Source organism: Acinonyx jubatus, chromosome B2 (assembly GCF_027475565.1).
Source record: "Acinonyx jubatus isolate Ajub_Pintada_27869175 chromosome B2, VMU_Ajub_asm_v1.0, whole genome shotgun sequence".
NCBI classification, from domain to species: domain Eukaryota; kingdom Metazoa; phylum Chordata; class Mammalia; order Carnivora; family Felidae; genus Acinonyx; species Acinonyx jubatus.
In genome coordinates this window covers 29,967,232-29,980,473 of record NC_069385.1, presented here as the reverse complement: position 1 = coordinate 29,980,473, position 13,242 = coordinate 29,967,232, and the positions used below count along the sequence as shown (strand labels likewise).

General features: G+C 37.7%; 1 protein-coding gene across 3 annotated transcripts in view; it reads right to left on the bottom strand.

Moving 5' to 3' along the window:
- HBS1L (HBS1 like translational GTPase) overlaps window positions 1–13,242 on the bottom strand; it is an 86,638-nt gene that overhangs the window by 30,150 nt on the left and 43,246 nt on the right. For all 3 annotated transcript variants that reach the window (XM_015081882.3, XM_027056826.2, XM_053222210.1), the window contains 3 exons: window positions 5,414–5,522; window positions 824–1,083; window positions 190–355 (listed from right to left, as the gene is read on the bottom strand). In XM_015081882.3, the coding sequence (XP_014937368.2) occupies window positions 190–355; window positions 824–1,083; window positions 5,414–5,522 (535 nt within the window). The remainder of the gene's footprint in view (window positions 1–189; window positions 356–823; window positions 1,084–5,413; window positions 5,523–13,242) is intronic.

Below are 13,242 nucleotides of genomic sequence, written 5' to 3'. Positions count from 1 at the left end.
GTAGAAAATGTATATAGATACGATGAAAGCTATCATAAAAATATTTCCCTGATAATTAAAAGCTTTTCTCTAAAAAAGTTTCTAAAGTATTTCATGTTTTTTTCCACACATATTCAACACATATCGCATACTTATTTAAAAGATTATATATATCATTTGAAACTGAAAATTTTGAAATATAGTGACTACCTTTCCCTTTCTTCGCCAGTCTCATCCAAGACCCATGCATATGCAAACGAAGCTTTGCCAGCCTTTTTAGACTCCTGTTCATACTTATGCATAGTTCTTTTGTTTACATTACCCAGAAGATAAAGCATATGGCCCATCAGAGTACTTTTCCCAGCATCAACATGACCTAAGGAAAATTGATTCAAGATTAATACTAGGTACAATTTCCAGATGTTGTTCACATAGAGGCATTGCAAGAATATGTAATCCGATAGCTCATGTCAGTGTTTAGAGTAGTAAATACCAATTTTTATCAAATGATCGTTAAAATAAATGGAGAAAAAAAAAAGAGCATCTCTTTAGAGAGGGGGGGACGTTTCCTTGACTTTTGGAAATTAAACTGTCAATAAGACATGCCACTTTCAAAATGTTCACAAAACGAACATGCCACAAGCCAAGTCTAATGACCTCCTTGGTGATGTGGCATTATGTCACCCGGGGTGACTAGCAAGCATTACGATGCAATGCCTCCCTGCTTAGGTCCATTTACACCCATACAGAAACTCAGACTGGGAATGAGTCTGCACGCTGCCACCAGAAAGCTGCCGGGCCAAAGCAGAGGTGACCAACCATCCAGAGGAACAAAGGGCATTACCAATGACTACCAAGTTGAGGAGCTGCTTCCCTCCTTGCCGCTTCTCCAGTTCCGCTTTGACGTCTATTTGCTGCCTCAGCTTGCCGGACTTTTTCACTGGTGTTGGTGCTGAACTCTGCTCTTCTGATGTTTGAGTGGTGTGGGATGGAAGAACTGATTTAGAAACAGTGTCAAGAACATCAGAAGGAGCAATGCCGGTTTCTTCACTAAGATGGCCTTTTTGAGGCGTGTGGAAACTATGACCATTTTCTTCAGTTACTCTACAGAAAGCAGAGACAGAAAAAAAGTATTTAAACCAACTCAACTGGCATCCTATAATGTCAGAAGGGCAGAGAGCTGTCTGTTCTTATTTCTTACCTTTGGAGACCAAAAATGATCTCTGCTAAGTGGCCAATCAATGAAGGTGGAAATGATAAGTAGCTAGACCCAAAGCCCACAGACTTGGAAGGTCCCAGGAGAGAAAGAGTCTATCAAAAACTAAGGTAAGAAGAAAATATCCTGTAAAATAACTGAATTCAAGCCCATAGCCTTGGCCATATAATCCTATCAAAACAGATGGCATAAAGGAGATATTTTGTAAAACTTGGCATCAAATGTATTCCTAGAGATAAAGTAGTATTAAAAAAAAATTGGGTTTATCCCTAACTCATTCTTCCAACAGGACAGAGACCATCTGTTTCGCTCAAATACCATCCTTAAAGGAGGTATTTCTGAATGTTTACATTTTCTTGATACTTTCAGCAAAGAAGCTTTTAATTCATTAATTCAACAAGATACCTGATTTTCTAAAAACTACAACTCACAACTGGCATTGATGTTGAAAAGAAAAGATGCAGATAAGAAACTGATCTACTAACCCCAAAAGTTTACCATCTAGTGAGGGACTCAAATACATAAGGTAGAAACAAGGCCACCTGGCATAACTTATTTTCCCTTTGATAATGATGATACCCTCACAAGTAAACACTGATCTTAGTTCATTAGCTCTTTGACCATTATCTACAGAAACTGTATCCAGTGCTATCCCATGGGCATCTAGAAGCAACATGATCTAATCAACAGACTACGCTATACTTAACGTTCCTTTCAATGACATAGATAAAAATCAGGACCAAGAACAAGTTAAATTGCAAGTTATTAAAAATGAAACCAACTCGGGGCGCCTGGGTGGCGCAGTCGGTTAAGCGTCCGACTTCAGCCAGGTCACGATCTCGCGATCCGTTGAGTTCGAGCCCCGCGTCAGGCTCTGGGCTGATGGCTCAGAGCCTGGAGCCTGTTTTCGATTCTGTGTCTCCCTCTCTCTCTGCCCCTCCCCCATTCATGCTCTGTCTCTCTCTGTCCCAAAAATAAATAAACGTTGAAAAAAAAATTTTTTTTAAATGAAACCAACTCTATCCAATTCACTTTGGAACTGGCAAAGAATTATACACAGTAAGCAGTTTATGTGAGAATAGTAAATCTATTTTCTTCTTGCATGCTCAAGGCAATTTTATATGCTCAACGCTGACCTTTCATCCTAGGCCTCAGGAAAAGAGTCACACAGCTTTACTAAAACCTCGCATCCACTCCTACTTTCTCTTGCTTTTGAAATCTCTACTAACAATTCTGGTGTTCATTTGCTAACACTGCTTAGAAAGATTCGCTTCATCTTGAACCACAGCAAAAAAATTTAAGTTTGTGGAAAAGGTTCCAGTTCTTTGGAAGGATTCCAACAGGCTAAATTAAGTGAAATCTTAGACTATAATTTGCAAACATTTGAATGACCACAGCTTCTAAAACCAAAACATGACAACTGTGCATCACAATTTCTCGTCTCAAATCTCTGTTTGTAGTTACAGAAGCTTTTCTTCAAAGGAAAGCTTACGTTAACACCTGTATGGAGAAGAGATCCAAGCAGAATGGCTATGGCTGGCAGAGCTCAGTGGGCCCAGCACAGGAAGAGCTTCACAAAACATGGGTCTGACTTGAACATTTCCTTTACGATTCAGTAACAGAAAGGTTTGCTTTTCTCTTGGTTTCACAAAAACATTCCCTTTCAAGTAAATCCTAGGTAAAATGCAAATCAGGTCACTGAATCGTACAGGGTTAGAAGGAAGTGACCAAAGTAAATAGAAAAGCATCCTAGCTAAGTCTGTGCTCAGGAAAACCGTCTGAAGGTTTATTATCACGAAGTAAAAGTCAGTATTTTTAAGATTTTGAAAAATCTCTAAGATGAGGCCTAAAAATGACCATTCTGGATGGCACCTGGGTGGCTCAGTGGGTTAAGCATCCAACTCTTGATCTTGGCTCAGGTCATGATCTCACAGTTGATGGGATTATGCCCTGCTGTTAGCGCAGAACCTGCTTGGAATTCTCTCTCTCCCTCTCTCTCTCTGCCTCTCGCCTGCTCATGTTTGCGCTCTCTCTCTCTCTCTCTCTCTCTCTTCCCCTCCTTCTCAAAAATAAATAAATAATTTTTTTTTAAATGGCCAATTTTGTAACTACTGACTGATGAAAGAAAAAGTAAGTTGGCTGAATGTTTTTTCAAGTGCTTTCTGATATAATTTTGTAAACTTATCTATTATTATCATATGATTATTCTGGTTTTTTTTTTCCCTAAACCATCTTTCCAAAAGTGGGAATATTTCTACATGAATCTAGAGGCTTGCTTTCTCATTATTTAAACGAGACTAGGAAGCTAATAATTTAGATTTAAGAGTATTTGTCCTCTATGCAAGGTTCAAACCATTTATACTTAAATAAGCTTTGTCTAGAGAGGTATTTACCATCTTTAATATTAGCGAAGAAAAAGTTTGCTATCTCATTTCTTCTAAGCAATGCATTACCTTTTTTTTACAAGCCGTCACTGGGAATCACACTGTGTAGATATTTATGCTGCTGAAATCTCGACTCAGAAGTGTTTTTTTATGTTTCTCTGTGCTTTCTCAAGATCAAATCAGAATAACAGCCTAAGTATTATCCCTAGCAAGTCCTATATAAGTATTTGAACAAATATAGCTTGGTCCTTAAGCAATATTATGTATTTCTGAGTAACCTGATCTGTACCTACAGACCTTTCATGTTCTGATGATGTCTCTTATAGAGCTATATCAAAGTACTAACTCACAGGCTGTTTTTTCACCTTTACATATTTACATATTTCCAAGTCTGTTTTTAAAATAAAATGTATTTCCCCAACTCTGATCAATGAATATTTAAACAACTATTCTATGAAAGAAATACAATGATGAGCATTAATGGCCCTGCCCTCATGAAGTATATAGTCTGAAAGGCTTGCATCACACTTGTAAAGTAATACCAAGTTACGTTGTCAATAATTATTTACTTGTATTTACTATTTTTCTCTTGATCATTTATTATCCATTATTTCCTCTAATTATTCCCATAGATAACTATGCATTTACTTCTAATGTGAATTGGGGCTTATTTACATGTTGCTTTCTAAGACTTCCAAAACATTCTGCATTAAGATTATAAAATCCTTAGAATAAGAATTGCATATTCTGGGTTTTTTTTCCCCTCTCTCAATGAAAATAATCCCATAATGGGATTAAATGGTTCCTAAGACATAAGGATAAAAAAGAAATTTATGATTTCAACAACCTAACCCCAATGCAGAGAGAAAAAACATACATTTAGGTTTTGGTAACTAAATCCGGATTCAAAATTATTTTAAGTGACTGAAGTTACCCAAATTAAAATGTAACTTTTTCATTCATCCAATGTCCTAGATATGGAGTTCTTTCCTGCACTGAATTAGAGTAAGTTCATCAATTTAAGATTCTTCACAACTAAGACTCATGAAACTTCCATTAATTTAGATAGAAGAATGTTGTAAGGGAAAAAAATTGAGGCTGCTTAGTTTATATTTCTTGAAATTAAAAGAAAATCCTCTATTCTTTGTTTACATTTGATAACAGCGAATCTTACCTATCTAAATGGCAGACAAAACATATACAATTTATAAGTAATAGATTTAAGAAAATTTTAAAGAGGCTCTATTAAAGTTAATGTTTTTAAACTGTGCTATGAAGTCTCAAGCAACCAACTTCCCTTCTCTACAAAAACCCCTGGAGAATCCTAAAGACAGTGATAAATGAGTGCTACTAATATAGGATTTATCATTTCTCACCAGATTTGAAATTCTAGGTATGTTTCATTTCATATTTTATGCCCTTGTTCTAGTGGCCCACTTTTTAGTCAACCTGAAAATCTAAAAGAGTTTAAATATCATAGTCAGAAAAACTTTTTAAATAATGATTCCATGACATTTAATTCCCAAACACTGCTTACCTACGCCATCTAGTGGCAGGATTCCTTATCTCACAGTGTTAGATTTCACAAAATATGCTTTTTTATGTTAAGTAGCTAAAAATCGTTTAGTTTACATAAGGACACTGACAACGAGATAGACTAAGTAATATACATAATTTAGAATCAATCCCTTTTCTTTGTATCATGCCATTCTGAGAACGCACGATACTTCAATGTTAATGACACATCATGCAAAATTAAAATAGTTCTCTTACAGTCAAATACAAGACAGTACCAATTTCAAATAAAAAGGTGGGGGAGGGTTAAAAACCTTACCCAGGCACTTCAAATCCCATAGTTTGCTTCTTTCCGGACACGGTCATTTTAGCAACTTTTGGCACAATTTCAGATTCACTGTGAGATGACTGGGAATCTACTGATTTTCCTAATTAGAGAATAAATACACAAGGCTAATTAATTAAAGTTGATTTCTAGAAATATTTGTTACACATTACATATTATATGAATATATCATATGGTAATTAAGTTTTATGTAATTTGTATCTTTAAACATATTCTTTTCTCTAAAAAAATTTAGTGGGACATTGAAATGTTGAAATTCTTTTGTCACCCTACATTCTGGGAAATCCCCTACTACTGGGACTATGCTATGCTTAACCTCTACCAAATCTCTTCCTAATTTTGAAGTGACTCTTAAGTTTCAGTATTAAGAGGTCACAAGGTGGTTTCTGCACTGAGCCTTGCTCTGACAGGACACCTAGACCCTAGATCCCTCTCTCCTACCACGCCCTTTCACACTACTAAAATTGTCTGGTCAGTTAGCAGATGGCTAAGCTATTTTTAATCCCATGGTACCTATAAACTGATGAGCAAGTTAAGAGTCTGCTGGATTGTGCTGGAACCTGCATATATTTTACTTGGGCACAATATTAGGCTTAGTAAGATATTTGATCTCTGTCAAGAATATTGGGGAAGATGTCAATAAACAGTGAAGAACAAAATTAATTATGAGTTAGATCAAAGTAAGGCTTTCATGCATTTGATCCTTTAAAATATACAGGTATTTCATAGAATTCTCTACAATGTATCTTTATAATTTTTAGTAGTATTACCACTAGGATTGGGTCCACTTAAAACTGCAAAATTGCACATGCTTCACTGGTAAATATACATACATAAATTACTTTTAAAATTAGAGATAAATTAATGTACAGAATGCATATAAAACGTTTGGTATTTGCCTACTAGATGCCAAGCACTATGCTGGAAATATGATGGTGAACAAAAGTTGATGTAATCATTGGGCTGAAAGGGCTCACATCTAGTGGAGAAGGTATACTAACTGAACAAAAATAAAACTGTTGTTAGTGTTATAAGCATACATGGTGTCATAAGATATGGTGATAGGGCACACAAATTAGAGGGCCTCCACAGGAAAGTCAAGAGTTGAGCAGTGATGTAAAAATGAGTAGGAATGACCTACCCAGAAGGAAGAGCACTGCAAACAGAGAGAGTAGCTGGTACAGTGACTGCATTGTGGGAGGCAGCACAGTACCTCAGAGGAAGTAAAAGCACAAGGTTAAAGGAACAGAGCTAAATGGAGCGGAAGTAGGGGCAGTGGCCAGGCCATGCAGAGCCTTTAGGCCATGCCAAACATCCTAACAGAACTGGAAGCCACCAAAATGATGTGAGCAAGTAGGGAGAAGAGGAAAGAGGGGAGAAGATAAGAAGTCAAGCTCAAGGAGAGGTCTCCTCTGGAGCATCTATCTGTGATTCATTAGCACAGAATTAGCTGAAGGCACAGACATAAGTGAGATCACAAAACTAGAGAACCGGGGGTGGGAAAAGAAGTGGCACTAGGACAAAGCCTTGCAAGAAACCCAGACTTTGGTCACAAGATAGAGGATGCTGAGCCTGCAAAAGGGTGACAGGGAAGAGACAGGGAGGGGAGGTGGCTGAGGAAGCCAAGGGAAGTTTGACGGATCTGGCATCACCAGAGTCTGAGGACTGAAGATGTGAAGATGTTCACTAGTCCTCTAGACGTGATCTCTTCGGATAAAGGTCATTGGTAGAATTAGCAAGAGCCATTTGAGACAAGGGACAGGAGAAACCAGGATGGGTTAAAAAAAAAAAAAAAAAAACGAAGCTAAAAAACAGAGGTGGCAATACCTGTCCACAATCTATTCGTAATTCCAAAACCAAAAGCTCTGAAAAAATAAGGTTTGGTTTTGTTTTAATTTGGAAGCAAAACTTGACCCGGGACACCTGGGTGGCTCAGTCATTAAAGTGTCTGACTCTCAATTTCAGCTCAGGGCATGATCTCACGGTTCCTGAGTTGGAGCCCCATGTCGGGTTCCGCACTGACAGTGCAGTCTGCTTGGGATTCCCTCTCCCCCTCTCTCTGCTCCTCCTCCCACGCTCTTCTCTCTCTCTAAAAATAAATATACTTAAACAAAACAAAACAAAACAAAACCTGACCTGGACTAACATGAAACTATTTATAGTCCTTACTTATCCCACTTAAAGTGTAAAGCCATGCATGTCCAGGTCAGAAACAACAAGGTGATGATTACAGGGCGCTGCCCCACATCCCACTGAGATTATCACAACCTTAGGTAGTACGTACATGTCGATGCTTTTCTAAATCCAAAAAAAATCTGATTTCTGAGTCAAATCTTGTCTGAAGGGCTTTAGATGAGAATATATGCAAATGACTCTTTAAAAAGTTTGGCTGGAAAGGGAGGGTTATGGTAGAATGGTAGCAAAAGGGTCAGCTGACAGAAAAGATAAAAGTGAGATGGACTGGCTGACAATATTAGGAAAAGCAAGAACCACATTTAGATATTTTAGAATTTCTGAGAAGGCAGAAAGGGATGGGATATGAAGCACAGGCAGAATCCAAACTAAGATAGGTAAAAGGCTCTTTTCACTGTAACAGGAGGCAGATACGTATGTTGAGCTGGAAGATGTAAATCCCTAATGGTTAGATTCTATTCTCTCCATAACAAAGCAGCCAGCGACCTAGTGAGACTGAGACTTAACGAGGTAAGTACAAAAACTGGTGAAGCAAAGAGTTTTCAATAATCATTGCAGTAAGGGAATTGTTGGATAGTACTGAAGACCCACTTAAGATTTGTGATAATAACACCTGAAACTAATGTAACATTATAGGTCAACTATACTCAAATAAAAACTTTTTAAAAAAAGATTCGTGAGGGGGCTGCCTGGGTGGCTCAGTTAGTTGAGCATCCAACTTTGGCTCAGGTCATGATCCCACAGCTCGTGAGTTCAAGCCCCGTGTCATGCTCTGTGCCGACAGCTAAGAGCCCGGAGCTTGCTTTGAATTCTGTGTCTCCATTTCTCTGGCCCTCCCCCACTTGTGCTCTCTTTCCCTCTCAAAAATAGATAAACATCAAAAAAATTTTTTTAAGAATATTAAAAATAAATAAATAAATAAATAAATAAAAAGATTTATGAGGAATGCCTGGATGGCTCAGTCAGTTTAGTTTCGGACTCTTGATCTCAGCTTAGGTCACGACATCAGGGTCGTGAGTTTAAGCCCCGCAATGGGCTCCGCACTGGGCATGAAGTCTACGTTAAAAATAATAAACAAACAAACAAATAAACAAACAAATAAATATCTGTGATAATACATTTATAGGGGAATCAATTTGCCTTTCTTTGTGACTTTTTCTAGCAATGCTCAGCCATGTATGAACAGACACAGAGAAGACATTAACTGCTTCATTTGGTGTTAACTTTCTATCCAACAGGTGCAAAGAGAAAAAGCAGAGAAACAAGGAAGTTAAAGGTATTGGCAAAAAGGGGGGGGGGTAGTTATTGAAATTATAAATCACGAATTCTAAGTGGGATTAAAGAAATAAAATGTAGAAGGAAGACTACCGATACACTGGGAATAAAGGAGAGAGGCCCAAAGGTCAAGAAAAGGTCATGATGTGAGAGGCACAGCTAGGTGGCTCTGGTCAGAATAAGGACTGTGAATATGTGATTCTGGAGGAAGTGGATTATAGTGAATTGCTGATGAGGTGAAAGTTACTGGAAATCAAGTGGCCAATGAACTCAAAGTCCAGGTGTGGTATTCGTTGGTGTTTTTCCACATGGATGCCCAGGTAAGCTATGATCATTGGAAGCTGAGGGTGAAGAAAACTGTAAACCAACTGCCAGTGAATAAGGAAAAGCAGCCATGAGGTTGCTCACTAAGGACTAACAAACAGGTGGCTTAGGCAAGACAGGAATTTCAAAGGAGCAGAGACATGAGGGGAAAAAAAAAAAGGATGAAGGAATAACGGTGTTGGAAAAGGCAGCAAAGAGAACAAAGCTGACATTCCAGACCCTGAGGTTTGAGAGACTATAAGTGGAGTAAAGCCAAGGAGTGGAAAAACCACTAGGAAAACAGATTGAGGATTACAGAGGCATTTGACTTTTATGGGGGGGGGGGGGGGGGAGGGAATATTTCCAGATTATAGCAAAGTAGAGAAGAGTGAGAGATGAGAGAGGGATAAGAAAGGAGGAAACTGAGAGCACTGATACTGATGATGATGATGATGATGATGATGGCAGTGGTGGGGTGTGTGTAGGTTGGAAGGTGACCCTAAGACATGGAAAAGAGGCATGGTGAATTTTGGCCTCTGTCAAATGAATAGGGAAAAGACCCATAAAGCACAGAAATGTCCCAATCCGGGCTATACAGGACTAATTCCCACTTCCCATTACAATTCATTTTAATAACTTCCAACTGGTTTGCATGTAAAAAACGTTGACCCCACTTACACATTTAATACACTGAAAAACTGTAATTTTGACTTTTTTTTTTAAGTAGGTGGGTCATAAAATGGCATAGAAAGTCTTAAGCACAAAAATCACAACATGTGATCCTATAATATTTCTGCAGATGCAATAAATATATATTCCTTTCATTTCTGGTGATTCTTATGTATCAGACATCAAGCCCAAGATGTAGTATTTGAACAATTCAGTCATTTAAGTGAAAGTCTTTTTTTTTTTCTAACAGGAAAATGAGTCCAGTATTATAATTTGATTATCACTCATTAAAGCAATAGTTCTGAAATCTTTTTATTTAGGTCACATACCCTTTGAAAAAACTCATGAAAACAATGGGACACGCTTGACAGAAAAAAGCACCATACACACAAAATTTTGCATGCGATTTCAAGCGGTTTAATAATTCCAACTCTAGAACCTTCCCCTTGAGAGATAAACTCGACTCACGCTATTTTGGAAATATGTTAATTTCAATTTGATGTTATCCACAGTCAAAGAAAAAAGATACATTCAGCAAATTTTCCACTGAGCTGTTGTCAACAGCAATGTGATACACTTCCACTTATCCAACCACATTACAAAACTCCCCTCATAATCAGATGGCAGACAAAACCTACTAATAGGTCAGAAGTGAATGAATAACTAAAATAACCAGTTGTGGATCACTAAGAGACATGAGTATTCAAAGGAGTATTCAAATCCATCACAGAAAAGTGTAAAATGTTCACTGTGTTCTCCCATCCTCCCTAACCAACTAGAAATTCGTTCACTATAACAACCTCAAAAAACAGCATTAAATTTTCATAAAGTCCAAAAAAACGTCAGCATGGAATGAATTTTCTATTGCATAGAAAAAAAGAAGCTTGGACTCTGGTTCCTGCTCTGCAACTATTCAGCTGTTACCTACCTTCCAGCTTACGCAGCTCCCTAAATCTCGCTAGCTCGTTTCCTCATCTACAGACCTTCCTCCATTTACCACGGGGCTATGTCCTGATAAACCAGCCTAAGCTGAAAAGATCTTAAGCTGAAAATGTATTTGATACACCTAACCTACAGAACGTCATAGCTTAGCCTAGCCTACCTTAAATGTGCTCGGAACATTTACAGTAGCCTACAGTTGGGGAAAAAAAATCACCTAACACAAAGCCTACGTTTTAGTCAAGTATTGAGTATCTCATGTAACTTACTGAATACTTTAATGAAAGTAAAAACAGACTATATGGGTACAGAATGGTTGTAAGCATACTGGCTGCTGACCCCTCGATCAGGTTACTGATTGGAAGCTTCAGCTCACTGCCACCATCTAGCATCATGAGACAGGATCACACCACATTACATCCCCGGGGAAAGATCAAAATTCAACATACCGTTTCTACCAAATGCGTATCACTTCCGCACCATTGTAAAATCGAAAAATCTAAGTAGACCCATTGTAAGTGAGGAACCATCTGTACACAATGAAATAAATTAAATGATTTCTAGTTCTGTATATGTCTATGACTCCTAAACCACTAACACGATCTTTAAATCAAATAGCCCACTAGGAAGTAAAAGTAAAATGTGCCATTCTAGAGGAAAAGGATGTCCTCTCTCAAGTCATGTAAAATCCAGCGACCAAATCATGGTTACCAAAAAAATATGCATTCCGAAGATTCACATATTAGTGACCAGTGTTCAGTCTCTAGTCGGGTGGAGGAGAATCGATCATCATTTTGATTTTTCATTCGGATAGAAATGACAGCTATCCAGTTGACCAAGTCTAACCTGCTTGTTTTACAGACCAGAAAAAGAGACAAGAAGTTGAGTGACTTCACGTCAAGTGGCAGGACAAACACTTAATCATCTTACCCTACCTGTCCAATTCACCTTTCTCATACTCCCAGCTGGCTCTCAAGCAAAGCCTCCTTTTTCCCTGCAGTTACTCCTTGATGGGCTGCTTCCTCCAGGGCTCCACTGTTTCCTTTCTTGGCTAAGATCTAAATAGCAGTGTCTAAATTTTCTCTTAAGTACGAAATTATCCAGGCCTTGTCTTGAAGATCTTTTTCAACACGTATGCCTTTGTAAAGGATACACAGCTCAGCTTCCCTAATACCACCCAAATGTCATTCTCTTGCTGAATTTAATGACAACCTAAGCGTGCATATCCATCCACATGATTCACCCATCTCTGATTCATTTCTTTGGTCTCAAAGCATCTTCAATATTAGACAACTAGCTCTTGGAGCACAGAAACTGCCGTATACATATGTTCACATACTCGACAGCACATGACACAGTGCTCTGCCCACAAGCACTCAATAGAGTTTAGTGATTAACCCCTAAAGGTTTACGTTTTGAAAACATGAGATGATCTCTGGTTTTTGCAAGTTTTCCTCCACCTTTTCTTTGGACAATAACCTCAATTTACTCTCTACCTACTACTTGCACTTAATACCAGCCACCCAATGTTTCTGCTTTTCTAGACAGCCACTTTGGCCTTGCTATGGGCACCTCAGTATGCTCTCCTGGCAGGTGCTTTATAAGCTCTTCTGGCTTTATAACCACCATGTAGAGTAGGTATAATTATACCTACTTTACTTTACTTTAAGAAAACTGAGGTCCAAATTTGTTGATTTTCCAAAGGCTATACAACCTTGGCCTGTGATATAACTAAATTAAAAAAAAAAAAAGATATGAATCACATGGTAGCTGTTCTCAGAGAGTTTAGATACTATAAACTGAGAGATAATTATAAAAGTGGTAGAGATGTTACAGAAACAAGAAGAAAATTCAAAGTATGAATCTATTTAGAAAAAATTTAAATGAAATGAGATCTGACATGACTCTGAAAAAGAAATTAAAATAACATGAGAAAAAACATATTTAAAGGTCAACCAGGCAAAAATTCTGAAAAAAACTGGGCCTAGTCATAGACAGACAGTAACACAAAAGTGTACCCTACTTTTAGCTTGAGCCCAGTTTTTTTTGTTGTTGTCATTGTCGTTTTATTAATTTGCTTAAGTGTCATGCAAGTAAGTTTCAAGAGTACATAACAACAACAAAAAGAATGATCTGGCAGTAAAAATCCAGACACTATTTTGGGGAGAAACAAGCCACATTGATGCTGAAGTTCATTTGGAAGAGTAGAAGTAAGAATGACCAATAAAATTTTTAAATTAAGAATAGTAATAGGGGAACCAAACTAGGCGATATCAAGAACTCCTATTAAGTTGGAGTAAACTAAAATGAGAATAGATTGATGAATTAGAATAGAGCATCTGCAAATGAACCAACAGGATGTATTTGTATTTGTTATACATAAGAATTGGGAAGAAAAAGAGTAAGAACTGAGTAATGAAGAA